The sequence below is a fragment of the Dipodomys spectabilis genome, unplaced genomic scaffold (assembly GCF_019054845.1).
Source record: "Dipodomys spectabilis isolate Male_0828 unplaced genomic scaffold, ASM1905484v1 ptg000145l, whole genome shotgun sequence".
NCBI classification, from domain to species: domain Eukaryota; kingdom Metazoa; phylum Chordata; class Mammalia; order Rodentia; family Heteromyidae; genus Dipodomys; species Dipodomys spectabilis.
This window is the reverse complement of record NW_024870822.1, coordinates 14,035,274-14,055,118: the sequence shown is the minus strand read 5'-3', so window position 1 is coordinate 14,055,118 and position 19,845 is coordinate 14,035,274. Positions and strand designations below refer to the sequence as shown.

The 19,845-nt window shown below is 36.0% G+C and overlaps 1 protein-coding gene across 1 annotated transcript in view; it reads left to right on the top strand.

Annotated features, from left to right (window-relative positions):
* Positions 1-19,845, top strand: part of Nell1 (neural EGFL like 1) — an 837,848-nt gene that overhangs the window by 809,628 nt on the left and 8,375 nt on the right. Inside the window, exon 17 of the mRNA XM_042691722.1 lies at positions 12,944-13,137. Within this exon, the coding sequence (XP_042547656.1) occupies positions 12,944-13,137 (194 nt within the window). The remainder of the gene's footprint in view (positions 1-12,943; positions 13,138-19,845) is intronic.

The window sequence follows — 19,845 nt, the reverse complement described above, 5'->3', positions numbered from 1 at the left end:
TGCCTGTTCTTATATTCTTTAGAGTAGGATACGAGTATTGCTAAAAATATTTCTGTATCCAGGAGTAAATAACTAGAAGAGGAATCTCACTCTACTCAATAACTTGAAGAAAAATTACTTCTATCAGAACAATCTTGAATTATAGACTATAGGCATCAATTGTTTTTAAAACAGGAAATAAATGAGACTTCAAATATATCTTATACAAATAAGGCATTCCTCCTACACAGGTCTGAGGTTGACAGATATAAGTATGTACTCTTTCCAAACCTGGAAATAGCCATGTTAAAGAACCAATAATGATTCATGAAAACTTTAGTTTTGTTTCTTGTCAAATGAATATGACAGTGATTCTGACCATATAAAAATTCCAGAATGACAAGTTAGGTCATAGGTATGGTAGAATTTTGAAAGCTCTGAAAGACTACATTGCATGGGAGCTTTTTAAATTATTAGTTTCATTTATAATAAAAAGATGAGCAGAAAAGTTCAAAAGCTATGTACATATGACCATATAAGATGATGCTAAGTGAAATGAACCCCAAGAGGTCTTTCTTTGTTGTTGTTGTTTTTAATGTTCTATGTGATTTTTTTTTGTTTCTTTTGTACCTTCTTCCCCCAATGGTAGATCCCCTGTTGTCACTGTACTCAATTTTGGTACCCTGCATCTTGTGTGTGTGTATATATATATATATATATATATATATATAATTTGGGGAGGGGAAGGGAAATAACAAAATGCTGAAACAAGGACACAGGATGACCCATTGCAAAACTGATACTCACAAGATCACAAGACACTATATTGGAAATGAAATTTACAACTTCTGGGGGGAGGAGGAGTGAGGGAAGTAAAGATAGGAAGGGATAGTAGGAGAGCAACAAAGGAGAGGGTAACAATGTTCTACAAGAAATGTACTCATTACCTTACTTATGTAACTGTAACTCCTCTGTACAGCATCTTTACAATAAAGGAGAGAGGGGAAGAGGTGTTCAGCTGGGTGCAGGTGTCTCATGCCTAAAATCCTAGATATTCAGGAGGCTGAGATCTGAGAATCATGGTTTGAAGCCATCCTAGGCAGAAAAGTCCGAGACTCTTATCTCCAATTAATCACTCAAAAACCAGGAGTGGTACTGTGGCTCAAGTGGTAGAGTATTATCCTTGAGCACAAAGAAGCTCAGGGATAACATCCAGGCCCTGAGTTTAAGCACCTCAACTGACAAAAAAAGAGAAGCATCCATTTCATACAAAGTATTAATCCTAATTCAGTAAAACAAATAGGACAAGGAAAATATCGAGATATTTACTGGCTATTGTTTGTATCAACCTGTTTTCTTTCAAGAGCAAGAAGCTGGTTGGTTTTACTTTCTGTTGCAGTTCCAGTATCCACAGAGATATCCAGTATATCATATTTTCTCAGTAAATATTTACCAATAAATGCATTCATAAAAGGACCATTGGAACAATCAGTTTTATTACTGATTCATTGGCTCCTGTCCACAACTTACCCTTATGATTGGGCTGACTCTACATGAATGCCAAGAATCACTTTTATTTGTATTAAAACACCATTAAGCATACAGTGGTCTTCAAGCTGCACAGAGATGGGTACTGGTCCAATTGGTAAGAATGGGTTTTGTTAGTATTGTACTGTAGTAGCATGGTAAAGAGCTCAAGGTAATCAGATTTTTACTTAATACAGAATAGTGACAAGATGTTTTAAAGAGACAATAAGGGAGTAAAAAGAAGGACTACTGGGGGCTTGAAAAGAGTCACGCAAGTAGAATTTACAAAAAAAGAAGAAGAAGAAAAATCAGAAAAGTGTTGGTCCAATTGAAGGGCATCTGGGTTTGTTAACTTATACTATGGATGCTATATTCCTACCCTCACAGACACTGAAGCCCCATCTTCAGGGATTGGCTGGAGCAAATTCTGACAGTCATGAGCCCAGGCAGCAAAAGAGCTTTAGAAGTTATCATCCTAGCAATGTGGCCTTGATCTGTAAGAAACAAAATGCCAATGTGTGTGCTAGTCATTTAATGGGAGGTAGTTGGGTGGGATGGATAAAATCTTTTGAGTCTGCTCAGTAACATTTGCTCAAGAATGGAATTTCTGTCCATTGTCAGTGGCTGGGAAATCAGCTTAGTTTTACTTACCTGGTTTAATCTCATTTAAGGCAACAAGCACAGACAGAGCAATTCAAAATAAAGATAAATTGCATCCTAAGAGAAAGATGGTATCAAACCCCATCATTGTGCTTCCATTTCCTTTTTTTTTCCTCTACAAAACCCTTCTAGGTCTTCACAAAAGTTATTTCTTTCAAAATAGTCAGCAGCACTAATTTAAGCAAATTGATTAGAGTTTGTTCAACAGCAGAAGAAATATGAATAGAGGAGTAAAGGTTCAAGGAGATGAATTCTCCTAAGAAAATACACCAGAACACCCTCAAAATTTCTTTAATTGTAAGTCTTTTCAGCAGATACTCCCTTTCATGACATTGTGATCCAAATTCTTATGCTTCTTAAGTATCCTAAATGTCCCACTAAAAGACAGTTTCTTGGAAGAGTCTTAATTGCTCATTACCCCTTGAATTTAGGGATCAAAGAAGTAGAAAAATGAGCAATGTAATAAGCTTGAAACATCTTTGAATTTTTAGCTACTATAGTCAGAACTTTATTTAGGTTGAGACTTGGTCTAGAATTGGGTGACTATCTATGTTTTCTGCATAAATTGCATGACACTTCTTGTAATAAATGAAATTACTTTGTAACCTTTTTGTGTCTAAGACCTCTTATTCCTGTAGAAGAGAGGATATGTAATTTCTCATCTGACAACTTGCTTGGGACAATGATTTGTCAAAATAGGGAGTTAGTGTTGGCTTTCACCCTGGCTGGATTTCCCATCTGTATTTGTCACCAAAGATTACTTTGCCAAGTCTTCAAGGTGGACAGGAAAAGCATACTTCCTCTCTTTGGCACTTGCTTGTAAATACTCATTAAGGAAGACCAAAAGTGCTTCAATAAATATTGAATGTCCAAGTAAACTGTTTAATTGGAAGAAATCTATTTGTTTTCTTGAGGATGACTCTTTCCTCCATTTCTATGCTGCTGTCACTACTCATTTTTCTAATCTTTGAATTATGAGCTCAGCTCTACAGAGGGAGAAAATAATCATATAAAGTTAGAAATGGACAAAATCTTAGGAAACATATTATGTAACTCCCATATTACAAGAGACAGAAAACAGACTAACAAAGGAGCTCCTATTCAGTCTAATAGCTCAACCAAATTCAAGTTTAATAACTATTTATGCATTTTTTGTAATTCTGAGTGACACTGCAAAACATGCTGTGATATGCAAAGATAAATATAAGCCCAGAATCTTACAAATCTGAAGAAGAAGGATAGAAAAGAATGTACAAAGCTAAACATACACAAGGCAACATAAAAGAGACAAGCAACGTAAAGTTAAAATGCAGAAAGGAGTAATTGTTTTTCAGTGATCAAACCATAGGACTATAAGATTAGAATGCATATGGTTAGGTGTTGAGCATTTACTGGATGGTAACTATAATATTACTCCCACCATACAGATATATCAAAATCATATTAATCTAAGCTTCTTGGCATCAATACTGTAGCTTCTGTGCACAATAAAATCCTCTTTAGATAGCAGCTTTGTCAATATTTATAGATTTTCTATTTATTCTCTTCACTGGTCATAATTATATTGATTTTAAACAGAATTTAATCAGTAGCTAAGGAAGTATGACCGACAGCAGAAAGTAAACTGAGTTGGTTAATTTCAGAGGGTTCTAGGTGCCCCTTTTATCCTTGTTTTTATACCTAGAAAGGTATCTGCAGGAAGAATGTACTCTCTAAATTAGAGGCACTGAGTGACGAAGACAAATTCATTGAGTGTTACAAAAAGAAGATCTTTCAACATTATTCACTTAATCTTATAATTGGATTTAGAAATGACAGCTCTGAGAGTACTGATAGGGTGCTGATATTTCTGGATATCGCTGACTGATATGCTGACTAATACATATGAATTTATGCAAGACTTCAGGATTCAAATGGAAGTATTGTAGGATGAAGGAGGGCTAGCTACATAAGACTGGTGGTTGACTGGTGGTGTTGAGCTGAGTATATTCTCAAGACATGGGACAGTGGAATGCATAAGATGGAATCCTTTATGAGCAAAATTACACCAACCATAGGAGCAGGAACAACAATTAGACAGAGAAGCATCATTGAGAAACTATTCCATGATTCCATTTTATTATTTATTAATCCAAATTACCAAATGGGGTATATCTGTATGAACATTTTTCAACTAATGAGCCCAGGCCTCAGGATTTTAATACATTTCCCAAATTCATACAATTAATATCTTTCAAAGTAAAATTGTGACTTAATTTACTACTTGTCCCCATATGCTTGGGATTTTCACTATTTGTTCCAAGGTTCATACCTCAGGAACGTTTTAATACCATGAGGACTTGGGCAATGCGTCATTTAATAACACCAACTATTGTGGATACCAAAGCTCTTTTGAGGTTTTTTTTTTTTTTAACTAGTATGGTGTTTGCTTTTTACTGAGGAGAAATAGCAACAAAAACAGAGGTAGAACCTCAGGAGAAACTAATGGTATTTTTTAAAAATAGGAGAAGACTTTAATGTCCACACCAATAGGAACATAGCTTCCATTCTCATTGTGTATGCATTTCTTACCAGTAGTCTATCACAGTAGAGGCTTTAAAGGTGAGGAATTACTTACTTGATGGTTGAATTAAATGAATAGGTGAGCGGAGGGACAGGACAACAAGGGTAGAATAGAGAGCTGCTATTTGGAGATAATCATTAGCAATGGTTATTTCAATACATATTAAGCAATAATGATTATTTACAGCACAGCATTTATGAAAAACATTAGGCTTATATAAACTTTGGGCTAATGAAAGATGTTAGTCATGCAAGATTTAGGTTCTGAGGGCAGAATCACAGGGAAATTTGCACACATTGAGCAGACCAAGAAGATAAATACATAGAGACTGCTTCTAGTTATAGATGCCCAGAAACAAGACCTGGATCTGCACACTAGATGCAAAGGTAATGCATCCAAATCCTGTTTTCTTTCTTTCCCTCATTAATTAGAGTTTGCTCAAGAAAAGGAAATAAATAAGTCTTTACAAAAATATATTTTTCCATGCCTTTCCATTTCCTTATGAATGGGGCAATATTCTTTCTAATGGAAGCATAGAACTCCTTTTTATATATATAACGCATCTTCTTGATCCATTCATCTGCTGAGGAGCATCTGGGTTGGTTCCATATCTTAGCTATGGTAAACAATGCTGCAGTAAACATAGTTGTGAAGTGAAGCAAGCCAGCCCAAAGAAATATAGGTTGCATGGTTTCCCTTATTTGTAATAACTAGAATATGGCTATGCTGTTCTTTGCAGGGGGTCACAAAAGCCCAATTGCTAAGTGCATAGGACCATTAATAATGAAGCATAGCAAAATGAACACCAAGAATTGGAAATAAGAGGTTCTTATGTCCTGTATGCAGTTATTTCTATTATTTTTCTTTCTCTCTTAGTTTTCTGTAACCTTTGTCTTGTGTATAAGCTTATTTGATCCATGGAAGGAAAAGGGAATCACAGAAACAGCAAGACAGAGATGAACTAATGCAACAAGATACTCACTAGACACTATGTTGGAATGAACTTTACAACTTGGGGGAGAGTGGGGAAGGGTAAGTGGGAGAAAATTAGGGAGGGGGTAACATTGCTTAAAAATAAATGTACATTATAAACAACAACAACAAAGGAAAACATGTTGTGTACATGTCTTGGAGTTCATTTTTGTTTCATTTGTATGCTCTTCCTCCTATGGTATATCCTCTGTTGTCACTGTATTTGATTTTGGTGCCCTGGTATTATATATACATTTATTTGAATTAGGGAAGGGAAGGGGAGAAACAGAATGGTGAGAGAAAGGCAAATGATGCAGCAGTGATATTCACAAGACAATGTGTTGGAAATGATCTGTAAAATGTGTCGGGAGGCAGTAAAGGAGAGGGAAGGCAGGAGAAAAATGAGGGGAGGGGTAACAAGTTTGACAAGAAATATACTCATTAGCTTATTTATGTAACTGTAACCCCTCTGTACATTGCCTTGACAATGAAAATAATTTTTAAAAAGAAATGTACTCATGACCTTACTTATATAACTGTAACCCCCTGTTCATGACCTTTATAATAAATTTTAAAAACAATGAGGAAAAGAAAAGGAAAGGAAAATATTTATTGCCAAGTACTAAACTTATACACCAAAGACTGCAAGGAATGCCATAGGAAAGAGTTTTTCCCTGACTCAAAATATTTGGTAGCTGAAACAGAGACTGCGGAGTTAATATTGGAGGGACACTGCACATCCTTCTTAACAGCATTTCAAATAAATAAACCAGTAACTTTCTTATCTCTTCTTTCAATCTTTGCCTTTTTTTAGCTGAGTAGTTCACATTTTGTTAAAGTGAGATGACCTGAGCCCCATGCTGGGGAATCTTTTCCAATATATCTTGTGTGTCAACCTCATTCTTAATAGACTGTGATCAAAAAGTGACATCTTATCTAGCTGTGGTATGACCAACAGACTACAGAAAGTGGCAATGGTGCCCTATTGTGGTCTTGGAACTGTTGAGCTCAGTGTTTCACCAGCCTTTTATTTTGCAAGTTAGATGAGACAGACTTCTCTACTTGCTTCGCTATTTGCTGATGTATCATTTTCCCCATAATTTTCTCTCTGGCACTGTAAAAGAAGGGTTTCTGCTTTAGCTACTTGTGAGCAATCTGTGTTTTATCCTGTCTGTCATTAATAAGCCCCCAAGCTCGGTTCTCGTTTTCTGAGTTAGTAATGTCTAATAATGATTTCCAAGTCAGAACACACACAGCTGGATATTCAAACCCCAGGTTACATTTTGTTTTCTGACACATTGCCTGATTTGAGTTTGAAGCTAAAGACAAGCTGTGGTGTGGAAGTTATTCAGAAAAATGAGATAATGAAAAACTTTATTTCTTTGACCTAACTGCTACCAAACCCCTGGGGGCCAAAAAGCGTTTTCCGTGATCTTTGAAATCAAGATGTAGAACTTTCCACCTTGAAGGCAGGTATCATTACAGTGTTTGTGCTATTAAAACTTCTACAGAGCCACTTTTATTGAAGGATAGGAAAATTGTTTGGGGCTATGTTGGGATTGGTTTGATTGCCTATGATATAAACATCTCTATGATATAAACATGCTCGAGTAACCTAAGAACCTCAGCTCAAAGAAGGAACCACATTACTACGTACATCTAGATTTTTTAAGGCAAAATTGCAAACCATAATAACATCTTTCAGAAACTGAGAAAATTTCAGTGCAGGAAAGTTAGTTCTAAGGCAAGCTTAGTCGTGGAATCATATTGAAAAAGGCTCATCCAAGCATAGAACATTCAGATCACAAAGAAATCACAGAAAGCCATTGTTTACAATGAGAAAGAGCAAGTAGACTGTAATGATTATCGAGTTGAGTCAGAATTCTTTGCTTGATTCTCATTTCATTGAGTTTTTGTCATTGCGAGGCATGCCTGATGCTTTGGGTAAGTCTCATGGGTGAATATTATTGTGTTTGTTCAGCAGAGAACAACAGTTCCAATATGTAAATAGGGTGCCTTTTCCTTCCGGGTGTCTTGGGATATGTATAATAGATTAAGTTGGCTTTGTGCAGAGCAAACAGGTCTGTATTACCAAGAATATGAATAATGTCAGTTTCCATAATTGCTAACATCTGGCTTTCTATAAATCTGTTAAATTGCATGGAAGCAGAATTAGATTTCTCTGTCATAAGTAAAGCAATTACATGGAACTCTGTAGGCAATATGGCCCTATGTTCTACTGTGAAATCCTCGACAGCAAATTCTGCTTTGGGGCCTTGTTTTTATGATATTCAGTTAGGTGTGTTCATCTTTAAGTTTAGATTTTTAATTTATGAGAGGAAACATAGCTAATACATTTTCAACTTTGTAAATATAAGATAACAAAATATTTTCAAAGCATATTATTTTGTGCATTGATTGACTTTAGAGATTATTTTAGATGCACCTCAGTGATCTTTTCATAACCACTGGTGGTGGATTGGCTGAAATTACGTTTCTATACAATTTCTGAAGTGATTTGTTAATGGGTCTTCCTCTGCTTTGGAGGATAAGAATTTAAAAGAAAAATAAAATGCCTTTTGGGTAGAGCAGAAAGGGCATTGCTTTCTTATTTCAGGGTAGTGACTATTTTTCTGTATTTGTTTTATTTTAAAATAGATGCAAGGGCATTTATAGCTAAGAAATCAATAACAAAATGTTTATCCTGAAGGGCAAATTCTTGAGCACATGAGAACATATTTTTGGCAAATTAAGCTTTATAAAAATGGCTGTAGTGAATGTCCTTGATTTAGGCAAGTTAAATTAAATAAATATATTGCCCATCATTAATATTTTCTGTTTTGGCACTAGGAAGAAAAAGAGAAATAAAATTTAGTCCATCCCTAAACTTCAACATCTATGGAGATAAGAACATGAAATGTGCTACCCCTTCGAGCTTTATTTTCTTTCCACAGGATATGTAGGTAACATCCAGAGAGAGCGTCAGTAGTGAGCATCTTGCAGAATGAGGGTTGATGATGCTTAATCAGGATTTTGAAAAATAAGAATGATTTTTGCAGACTAACAGTAGTGTTTGCCCATCAGTTAATCTGTACCTCACTGAATTCAATTTCAATTAATAAAAAATGTTAAAGAAGAAGAAAATAGGTCAATAATAAGAAATGACATGTTCAACCAAATGGAAAGAATTTTAATATGTTTCTATTTTATTGACATATATTATATATAATTACAAGATAAATAAGGATATTTTGAAATATAGGCAGATTGTGGAATGGCTCAATGAGGTTTCCTTCAATACTGCTACCTGTAGTCAACATACTTTACACTAGATCTCTTGAACTTGAGCCTTTTTCTAACTGACATTTTGTCTTCAGTGCTTTTGAGTCTAAATGGGAATGGACAAAATATAACAATTGAAGTGTTACATAGGGGCTTATATAATATGCTGATGGCCTGAACTGTCTTTTTTAAGCAATTTATTTTATTGTAAAGATGCTGTACCAAGGGTTTACATATGAGTAAGGTACATTTCTTGTTGAACATTGTTACCACTCCATTGTTGTTCTCCCACTATCTTTTCCTTCCCCCCCACTCTTCCCCATCTCATACACATGAAGTTGTAAGCATTAGAGATATGCAGAGAGGTGGTGAACATAGGAGTGGCATGGGCAGATTTGCTTTTCAAACCACTGTCCTGAGAAAGATGTTGAGAACATGGTTTGCATCTGGCTGAATAGTGCCTAGATATCTGGATTCTATATTACACCTGTTAAATCAATCCCTAGTCATGGTAAAATGGAATACTCTTAAGTAAGGGCCTCCACATGTTTCCATTGTACTCTCTGTCAAAAAGCACCACATTTAGAACAAGTGGTTTGAAAGCAAGAGATCCAATAAGAAGCTAATGCAATAAATTCCCAGTGAGGAGTATGAGGATCTAAACCAACAGTTTGAAAACAACTTAATTTTATTCTTTTATTTTACATGTAGTGGGAAATATACTTGATATCTACTTCATCCTTCCTTTTTAAAGACGATCTTTAAACTATCAGTGGTACATGGTCTATCACAATCTCCTACTTCCCTGATTAACCTCTGCTAAGTTTACAAATATTCTTTAGAGGAAACATAACTCCAATCACTTTTACCAAAGAATAAAGGAACTCTGCATACTAGGTGTTTTTAGAGGTGTGGAAAATAACATATAAGACAGCCCTCTGCTGAAGCTGAAAAAGAGGGACATGGAAGTAAGCAGATAAATATTAGTTGTCTTCTGATTGGAAGGCTTGACTAAATAGAAGGTAGAAAATTAGATTAATAACTTGTCCTAATTCTAAACTTCATATTACAATATGCATAAAATTTAATCATTTTGTTAAGGATAATGGAACCCAATATAAAATCATAAATGGCTTTTCCCATAAAGTGTACAACTTAATTTCAAAGATATCATATCAACTTTACTGCCACTGCTGTATACTCTTGTTAATAGATATGTGTGTGTATATTTATATAAATATGTGTATATATTTTTGTATATATTTATATACTTGTATAAATTGTAAAACTACACACACACACACATACACACAAGTTCAATTCTTCAAAGGTATTTTTCCTTGGTTGTAGCATATGATCATAAGACAGAAATAATGATTTCACGCTTTACAAAAGGTGAAATGAGATACAGAGAGACTGATCTAACAGTAGCACATTTTTAGAGCAGGGATTGCATTCTGAGAGTTCTGTCAGAATCGCTAATAATTCTACTCACTGCACTATGACAAGTTAAGATTTAAAGTAATTTGTCAGTATAGTAGAATGTTTTGTGGTTTTATCTACTTTCAACTATTTATTCTCTAGACACTGAAATTCATTTTCACAGGTGAAAAATAAATCTTCCATTGAACTTCTTCAGTATTCTTAGTTTAAATTCTGAATTTCATTTTGCAATTACCCAAAATTTGTTAGCATTTTGAAGCAAATGAGACTTGAAAATAATGGGAAATCTTACTCATAAACTGCTTTGTTAAATGGTATTTCCTTTGTACAACTACTTGCAGATAAAAATTTAAAAAAATAAAGATTTTGGGGCTGGGAAGGTGGCTTAGTGGTAGAGCGCTTGCCTTGCATGCATGAGGCCCTGGGTTCGATTCCTCAGCACCACATAAGCAAAAAAGAAAAAAGCCGGAAGTGGTGCTGTGGCTCAAGTGGTAGAGCGCTAGCCTTGAGCTGAAGAGCTGAGGGATAGCGCCCAGACCCAGAGTTCAGGCCCCACGACCGGACCTCCCCCAAAATAAAAAATACAGATTTCAATTTAGTTTCTACACAGAAACAAAATAATGGGGAAATCAATGACCAGTCTTTCATACTATACATGCACTATATTGGCATAAAACTTTTATCCACAGCAGAAAATACACTTTACAGCTAAGAATTCTAACAATATTCCCAGAAGCTAATTACTCCATAAATACATTTTCCGTTTTTCTGCTACTGGTAACAACCTAAATCAAGTCATTTAGTTAATGAACAGTGATACCTCCTAGAAAGTCTTTGGAAATCATACTGAATTATGATGGCTAGATTCCAAGCTAACGACAACTACGCCTCACTCATCCTCATATAATCCTCAATTCATTCAACCATATGGTGATACTTTCTGGAAGACTCATCTCCGTATTCTTCTTCTCTACATTGATTCTCCCTAACTACAACTAGGATTGAATGAAGTCAAGGGAAAACATTTTAAGTCGAACCTTCTGTTTAATTATATGCTTAATGTGTGCCAGTCATTTTCCATATACACAAAGGCCACATCATTTAGCTTCCTTTACTTTTCCTTTATCTTTATAAGCCATATCATCCACTTTAAGGTCCTTTAAAACTTTCTCATCTCCTCATTCTTCCCTATTACAATACGAACAATGCAATAATGATTCAGTTTGTTTATTGATATAGTCATTGTAATTATTTAAGGCCAAGTTCAATCCCTAACTTCTCATTTAAGCATTTTCCACATGATACCAATTCACAGAAATTATCACTTCTTCTGAGCTCTACTATGTGGTAACATCTGGTAAAAGTTTACTATTTGGGTACATACTGTTTTGGAATAATACTAAGTGATCATATTCATATTGTTCTTGGTCTCAAGGTTTTTATTCAGAAATAATTACAAATATTCAGTATTCTCATCACATTTGTGCATCTAAGGAATAAACTGATGGTTTGGAAGAACAGAAAAATAAATGGTAATGATGAATCATGATGATAGGTAGATAGATACAGAGACAGGTAGATGATAGATCTGTAGATACATGAATAGATACATAAATACATAGATACGTAGATACATTAGCCTCAAGAAGTAGGACAATACCAATGAATAGATGTTACCTTGTAATATATTTTCCTCTCACTTTAAGGAAGATATTTTTTTAAAATATTATTAAAGTCAGAATTGGCTGCCTTATGAGGTAATGGATTGCCTGATGGAAAAGAGCTCAAACAGGGCTGGACAGGTGTGTGTTTGTGATGTTATGACTACTTTAACTTTAACTCTTGGAGCAGTTGAATGGGCTTACATTTTCCTTCCATATTTGACTCTCAGTGAAAGTAGCACAAAATTTGTAAGCCAGCAGACATACCATATTTTGGTTGGGGTAAGACTACCAATAGCTGTTTGGGTGTTAAGGACTTTATTACACAAAGTACCTACCAACATTGATTCCCATTTCAAAGACTTGAATTCTGGATCCTGGGAGCAGCCTAACTGGATTAAGGATGTCCTAATTTCCCCATAGCTTTTACTCAGAAGCTGGTCTACGTACACATTTTCTAAAAGACCTAGGTCTCAAAGCGGATAGGTCTATTGCATAGACAAGACCTTGAGACAATCCTAAACCAAGCTAGTTCATAGCGGCTACTGGTTCTTTTAGCAATTGCAGCCAGACGGTTGTAGGTTCCTTCAGTCTCAACGAGTCAACGACTAGCTGACAGTGGGCATGCTATTTCACTCTGCAACACAACTTCATTATATACAAAACAGGGACGAGAACAGATCCTCCTACACAGGACTGCCTTGCAGGGTAAATGAGTTAATACATATGAACAGCTTGGCAAAGTACCTGGCACAAGCTAAATACACAATAATGCTAGTTAATGTTCTTGTAAATTATTGCTATTTCCTAAGCTCCCTTGGCTAGATTCTAAACTTCTGTGCTTTATTTATTGCAGACATTGATGAATGTGCCTTAAGAACTCACACCTGTTGGAATGATTCTGCCTGCATTAACTTGGCAGGGGGCTTTGATTGTCTCTGTCCCTCTGGGCCCTCCTGCTCTGGTGACTGCCCCCATGAAGGAGGACTGAAACGCAACGGACAGGTGTGGACCCTGAGAGAAGACAGGTGTTCTGTGTGTTCCTGCAAGGTGAGGCTGCAGGAACTGTAACCATTCTGGTCCTCTCTCATATCTCTGCTTCCCTTACTTTTATCCCTCTGGCTGGTGACTCCTATAGTTCCTGAAAAGGCTTCTCCTCTGATCCACACGACAGCTAATGGTAATGTTGAGTGGCAAGCAGATCTTCTTTAAATCGATTGTGCTTTCTGTGAAATTTGAGGTATGGAATTGAGAAGAGACGGCATGGAAGGAGAAGCAGGGCAAAGAATTCAGAGCTAGTCCTCCCATTGAGAGCCCACATTGTCTTTAAGGCTGGTTGAGTGACATTAGAGAACCCTCATTTTACACTCACACAGACTTACTGATTAAAAGATCTCTTTGCTTGCAGTGATCACCTGTGTAAACTGCTTGCTTTAGTGTTGCTATTATCCAGAAAAGCAAAGCTCACAGATTTGTTCCCAGTCTCAGAGACAGGTGGACTTCTATTCTGAACAAATGATTGTGATAGTTCATGGCCTCTAAGTAATTGATATTCTTGTCTATCACAGTGCTGGATTATTTCTTACACGAAATTGTTTGATAGTGAGTTTACTGCCTATTAAAATTAAATTCTATCACCATTGTGGCTTTACTTTATGCTTTGCAAAATGGGACTATGAAAGTGTTTGATTTCCTTGTGCTTTATTTTTTCTTTTGTTGGTCTTTCCTGTTAGATTTTCTTTGTTGTTGCTTTACTGTAGGTGTTGCCTTGTATTTCGATATCTCTTGAGATGAGGCTATTTGTACTTAGACTTGATGGGCATGAAAATCTAGACAAATTACTTGGTTAGAAGCCAAGTAGCCAGGTCTCCTGCTAAGTCCTGTGTTTCTAAGAAACATAGCTGGAATAAGCCTCAAGAAATCATTTCTTCCACTGTCTTTAAGGTCTATCACACTTCAACAACCCAGGGAACTTTAGGGAGAACTATATCACCACTGGCCAAAAGACTGGAATTCCAATTGTATTTGAATGTTTCTATAACCCAGCTTTAGATTCTGTTCTTCCATTTCTTGAGCAGCTGCTATGTTTCACACACCCATTTGTAGAGCACAACTTTGCAAGCTGAAGAAATGGACTCTATAAGAAGTATTTAGAACTTGCTGTAAATACTGCAGGCATAAATGTCTATTCTGAAAATTAGACATTATATTTTCCAGGGATTTGAGCTTCACTTGTTTGAAAGTTCATAGTTTTCCTTTATTGCCAGTCATCGCTATGGATGAGGCAGATGAATCTGTTTCAGATCAATTAGGAAATCTGTAAATCCACCTTGACTGAGTTTAAACTGTGAGCTCAGAATTATGTTACTATTAGTTGGCTAGTTCTTCAAAAGTTATGTCATTAAGTATATTGTTTAACCAAGTGGTTATGAATCAATGAAAACTGTTTTTGAGGGACTAGATTATGTTGTCTTAAGATAATTGAGAATAGCAATTCCCAATGGCAATTCTGTTTCCTGTTCAGCCAGCAAAATGGAGATGGATTCTTTGCTATTCATTTTTGAGGAAATACCATTTTTCTAAACTTTTGAGGATGTCCACAAGCCAAACTGAAATCGTTTATACGTTTTCTTGGTCACTTGTCTTAGGAATTTTGCTCAAGTTTTGACCGCTATAAAACCAAAATTTGTTCTTTTTCCTGTGTTAACGCAAGAGACCCACCAATCATTAAAAGTTTCCTAGGGCATCATTAATTAAATTTATTAATAAGCCAAGCATCACCATTTGTTCTTATTAACTTCTAAAGTGTCCCAAATCTTATGAAAATTATGTTTAAATTGCCACAGCAGATGAACAATTCTTGTAGTATTTATTAGTAAGATATGCCTTTACTACCACCACCACATTCAATCATGTTCTGAATAAAGTACTAGGCAGATTTCTTATTATAATTTTTGTTGTTGTTGTTTTACTATTACTTCATTAGCCACTTATGCCATAGTTTCCCAGGGTTTCAAAAGAGAGGGAGAACCATGTTTGAGGAGCTGATTGCAATATCCTGAATCAAATCTGAAAGTCTCCCTCATAAAATGAACTGTCTGCAACCATCTTTATGTTCATTATTTGTGGATGAAAGCATCCTATTCCAATTCATAAGAAATATCTCCGGTACTTAAGCATCTAAATGCATGGTTATACTGACATCATATTGGAAGCCTTGAAATAAAATCAAGATTAGGGTATAAATTACTATTGTTTCAATCATATTCCTTCAATAAAAATAAAATCACACAACAGAATCTCATATAAGTCAACAAATGACAAAGGCTTACTGTTGAAAGAAACAGAGTGAAAGTTTTTTAAAGGTCAGTTTTCCCCTTGAAAGTCAATATACAAGGTTAGCTACTAGTGTGCTATGTCAATTGAAAGAAATACCTTGAAGTGTGTCCACATATAAATGGAGTTTAATGATAAAATCTGGGCACAGACAATGGATTTCAACTTTTAAGATTCTATTGATTTCTTTGGTACTAGCACAGCTTTGCATATATAACTACTTGGTTGATTAAGCAGACAGTTTTGGCTACTCAGAATCCACCCTTCCCAGCAATATCTAGAACACAAGAACTACCTCCATAGGTTTTTGTCATAATTTGTCAAGTCTTGGGATGATATCTTTATTTGGTGAATTTGTCACATGGGAAGGTATAGAGGTCCCAGGTTTATTGGCCTCCAGTAAATGCAACATTGTAGGATGAGTGTTTGCATTCATTTTGAGAATCATCTAGCTGAAGAAGGAAATGGATGCAAAAGCAATTAACCATCTGTCATATTGTAATAGTTATGAATTCCAGGAATATCATAGGAAAAGAAGTATGCTATAAGATGAGAGGAAGCAAATGAAAACTGAAGGTTACATCATAGAAAAGATGGCCTTTTAAAGAGATTTTGAAAACTGAGGAGAAATTCGGCTAGGAATAAGTGAGGAGAAATGAATTGCAAAAAATTCATAAGCAATAAGCTTATATATTATATTAGAAACACTAAGTGAATAAAGCTAGAATATAAGCACAAAAAGATTGTGGAACAGGTATGAAGTTTGAAGATAAAGGCTGAAGATAGAGCTATGGTATGGAATTTAGGATTCCTGGAACCAAAAGATCATGATAGCTTTTATATTTAAGAATTAAATGTGCTGAAACAGGACAGAAGATGGCCCATTGCAACAATGATACTTACAAGAAACTATGTTGGAAATGAACTTTACAACTTTGCGGGGGGAGAAGTAGGAGAGGTGGAAGAGAGAAGGGATAGTAGGAGAAAAACAAAGAAGGGGGTAACAAGTCTTGACAAAAAATATACCATTACCTTACTCATGTTACTGTAACCCCTCTGTACAGCATCTTTGCAATACAATAAATTTAAAAAAATTAAATGCCCAGTCAAGCTCTGAGCATGATACGTGGCCTAAGGAAATCAAAGGTAACTAGAATGAATCACTTATAATATTGTAAAGGTTCTGGAAAAGGAACCATAAGAACCTGAAAGATAGAAAGGTAAGATCACATGAAAGCACATATTGATGGGAAATGATGGGTCATCAGTCTCTGGGTCTAGGTGTTTCCTATGCTTTGGGAAAAATGGAGCTCTCTGGGTTTTGGTGGCTAAGATCTGTAATCCTTGCTACTCAGGAGGCTGAAAGCTGAGGACAGAAGTATGAAGCCAGGTTGGCCAAGAAAGACTCTTATCTCCAGTTAACCAGCAAAAAGCCAGAAGTGGAGCAGTGGCTCAAGTGGGACAGCACCAGCCTTGAGTAAAAAAGCCAAGGGAATTGCAAGGCCCTAAGTCCAAGTCCCAGTACTGGCACACAAAAAAAAGATCACAAAGGAAAATAACTCTAAAGGAACAAGTTTGAGACTTAGATGCCTATTTTGCAGAGTAAACAGATTTCATGTACCACTGACAAGAGAAAGATTCAGGACTTGCAAGTTATGTTTTATGCACTCAATCACAGCTTCTATTACATTTCTACCTTTGCTTGTACTTAGGACCACAGCAGGAAACTTTTATTCATGATTTCTTTCACTCTACGCACTTTCAGTTAACTATAGTCAACCATTGTCTAAAGGCAGGAAACTCAAAATTCTAGAAATAAACATTTCACAAGCTTTAAATCATTTGCTGCTCTGAGTAGGGTGATAAAATCGTGGGCCATCTTGAGTATGAGTCATGCTATTGTCCTATGGATTTGGGCTGCATTTGCCACCTTCAGTTCACTTCATAGCCCTCTTGGTTATCAGACTGAATGTTTTCATACTACAGCGCTTGCAAAGTTTCTCTTATGTAGTAACCTAATACAATATCACAATGCCAATGCTACCATGTAGGTGTAATTTCATCTCACATCATCATAAGAAGGGTGATTACAGTATTTGCCATATTTTGACAGTAAGCAAGACCACATTCACATAATTATTTTTTATTTTTATTTTTTTATTGTGAAAATACAGTACAGAGGAGTTATAATTACATGAGCAAGATAACAAGTACATTTCTTATCAAGCATTCTTGCCTCCTCTTTGTTTCCCCTTCCCATCCCTCCCCATACTTCTTTCACCCAATCTCCTCCCTCCATCAAAGTTGTAAAGTTTGTTTTTCGACATAACAACTTGTACATCTCATTGTTGCAATGCGTCCACCTGTATCCCTAGTTAAACGATTTATTTTTGCCCTTCCCCTCCACAAATTATACCAACATCAAATACAGTGAAAGTAGGGGTTATACCGTGGGGGAGGAACATACAAAGCAACATAGAAATCATCTTATAAATATGTTAGAAACAATTGCATGAAAGGAAACAAAAAACATTTGAGTACTTATCTTGGGGTTCATTCCCCTAATTATTATAACAATATACCTTTATAATTTTTTCATATAATGAATTACTGTTAATCATAACAAAGCCATTAATTACAGGTAATTTATATATTATGTCATGCATTATGTCATACATAATATATAAACTTTATCAAAGCTTTGTGTGTATAGATATAACAGTATATATGGAGTTTGACACCATCCATAGTTTCAAATGTCCTAAGTGTATAGACAAGGAGCGGAGGGTGACGCTGTACTGTTATCAGTAACTAGAAAGCCTTTGGCAGAAAGACAACTGTGAGGGCTGAATTAACTTCCTGCAATTTCATTTAGTAAAAAGTAGTAACATATATCCTGAAACTAAATGCTAAGAACAAAGCAGTAATAGAGTTTAAGTTTTGTGAAGAATCCAGAGATAAGTAGAACAGAATGTTATAATTAATTAAAAATTCTAAAACAAAGTCGTGAGCAAATTTCTTCATTAACTCAGAAGGAGTCCAATGGAAAAGACCTTTGCTGTGAAACTGTAATGATGGCCTATTTCCCTGGCTTGGTAGAAACATTTACCCAGAAAATGAGGAGGATGGCCATGCTAGGGCAACTGAAAGAATTCAGGTATTATTCTGGCAAAGAGAAAATAACCTGATTGCAAGTAGCTGCTAGGAAAATGGGCCTGCCATTGTGAACATGATACGCACCTACAGGATGAAGACTAGATAGAATCAGTTTGTGTTGGAAGCTAGGGTAAAGAAATTTGCCTTCTGGATTTTTGCAATAGTTTGCTTTGCTTTCTGAACCCATCCAGCTGCATTATCAATACCTTCTTGCTTATGGTATTTTTGATGGCAGAATTCGGCTGTGTAAGCCCTAAATTGATTCATTTTCTTTGAAACACAAAGATGTTAGCAAGTTTAGTTCACCTTGTGAAACACTAGAATCCAGTTAGAGGATCTCCATTTCTATTTCCCTGACTTCATTCTTTTAGTGTGAGATTCCAGTCCTCTCTTCTGATTATGAGAGGCTGAATGTTGGCAATGGCTCAGACAGCCAAATGATGCTGCATTAGCTTCTGATACTTTCCCTTGTTCTTTTTTTTTTTTTTTTGGGTCTGGTCGTGGAGCCTGAACTCTGGGTCTGGGCGCTGTCCCTCAGCTCTTCAGCTCAAGGCTAGCGCTCTACCACTTGAGCCACAGCACCACGCTGTCCCTCAGCTCTTCAGCTCAAGGCTAGCGCTCTACCACTTGAGCCACAGCACCACTGCCGGCTTTTTTCTTTTTGCTTATGTGGTGCTGAGGAATCGAACCCAGGGACTCAGGCATGCAAGACAAGCGCTCTACCACTGAGCCACCTTCCCAGCCCCTTTCCCTTGTTCTATGGAGAGGGCTTATGGAAGCTTTAATCACTGACCCTCTCCTTAGCACTTCTTATCCAGTAGATTTTGGGTGGGGTATAAGAATGTGTTTTCTAACTAGCTCCAAGGAAGTAATAATACTTGAGGAATATACTTTGTGAACCATTCTGTCCAACATCATTTTAGGTGCAATCAGTTTTTTCTGCCCTACAGCCTCCTCATGATGCAAGGATGCATGATACTCAAAAACCATTTGTATAAAACTTTCTGTTCTGTTGTTAAAATTTCCACATGGAAATTCACTTCCCTCTCTAGGTCTGGATTCTTGTTTCATTTAAATGGAGGAGTTTCTACTGCAGGTGTTTAAAGATGACAAAGGGACCAATTTGTGTGCTGTGACTGATATCAAAACTAATACTAAGCAAAAACATTGGAATCCACAGTCCAAATAGAATTTTGTGTGACAAACTATAGTAAATAGATGGAGACCACTACACATAACTTTACAATTTACATCAGGGATCAGTCA